The sequence below is a fragment of the Oryzias melastigma genome, linkage group LG23 (assembly GCF_002922805.2).
Source record: "Oryzias melastigma strain HK-1 linkage group LG23, ASM292280v2, whole genome shotgun sequence".
Taxonomy (NCBI): domain Eukaryota; kingdom Metazoa; phylum Chordata; class Actinopteri; order Beloniformes; family Adrianichthyidae; genus Oryzias; species Oryzias melastigma.
In genome coordinates this window covers 22,321,829-22,322,760 of record NC_050534.1, presented here as the reverse complement: position 1 = coordinate 22,322,760, position 932 = coordinate 22,321,829, and the positions used below count along the sequence as shown (strand labels likewise).

Genomic DNA, 932 nt, shown 5'->3' with positions numbered 1-932 from the left:
TGCATTTACAGTAAATTGTTTAGCATTTTCAGCAACCAGATTTATCAAAAGTCGTCCGCACTATTATAACAGAAAGTACAACTTTTCTAGTTCTTTCTAGTTTTGATACCGTGTTGTGTGTCATCCTTGAGAACAAATGTTTCAAACTAAATCCCGTAGATTGTTAAACTCTTGTTATTCTAAATACTGGGCACGGATTAAAGAGGAACGCGCACGTGAGCATCAGAGGAGCACCGACCACAGGTTTCCTCGTGGGGGTGTCTGAGGACCCCCCGGTAGTCGCGCCCCTGGTCATAAAGTGAATAAATGCCGCGCGCGCTCTCCGGTGAGTCTCCGTGAGCTCCTCGGAGCTCGTGAGAACCGGTTCCGTCCGCAGCGGAGCTCGCGGTTCTGCCTCGCGCTCGTCCGAGGAGGCTCGCGGGGGTCGAGTTACGGAGGGGGAGGGGTCGAGAGACATAAAGCCGGGAGAGAGAGGGAGGGGGCTCGCGGGAGCGAGAGAGAGCGGTGGAGAGAGGCGGAGGTGCAGGAGCTAACGCTAGCTAGCCATGCTGCTGCTCGCGCCGCCGCGTGAGCGCTGACCCGCCGCCCTGGACTCGCTGTCCGCCCTCACGTGCATCATGCCCGGCTGGAAGAAGAACATCCCGGCCTGTCTGCAGCCGGACCCGGAGGGAGGTGAGCTCACTGCGCGTGCGCGTCCTCCGTCATGTGTGAGCGCGCGTGCGCTTGTTATCACCGCCGCTATCTGCCGCGCGGCGTGTCTCACGCGCTCACGCTGGAGCGGCTTGTTAATCAGTGAAAGTTGGTACCTGACACGCCGTGGCGCGTGCCCGCGCGGGGCTCGCGCGCGGCTGAGGTGATTTTTCTTTCCTCCCGCCGGACGGGGGTAAGGTCACGAGCGGTTACCGGTGACCGTTTACCGACTGGTTAGCAGA

The 932-nt window shown here is 59.2% G+C and overlaps 1 protein-coding gene across 1 annotated transcript in view; it reads left to right on the top strand.

The window, feature by feature from the left end:
- Nucleotides 1-419: 419 nt before the first annotated feature.
- Nucleotides 420-932, top strand: part of grip1 (glutamate receptor interacting protein 1) — a gene marked incomplete in the record, with an annotated part of 44,818 nt that continues 44,305 nt past the window's right edge. The window contains 1 exon segment of the mRNA XM_024287344.2: nucleotides 420-672. Coding sequence (XP_024143112.1) covers nucleotides 618-672 — 55 coding nt within the window.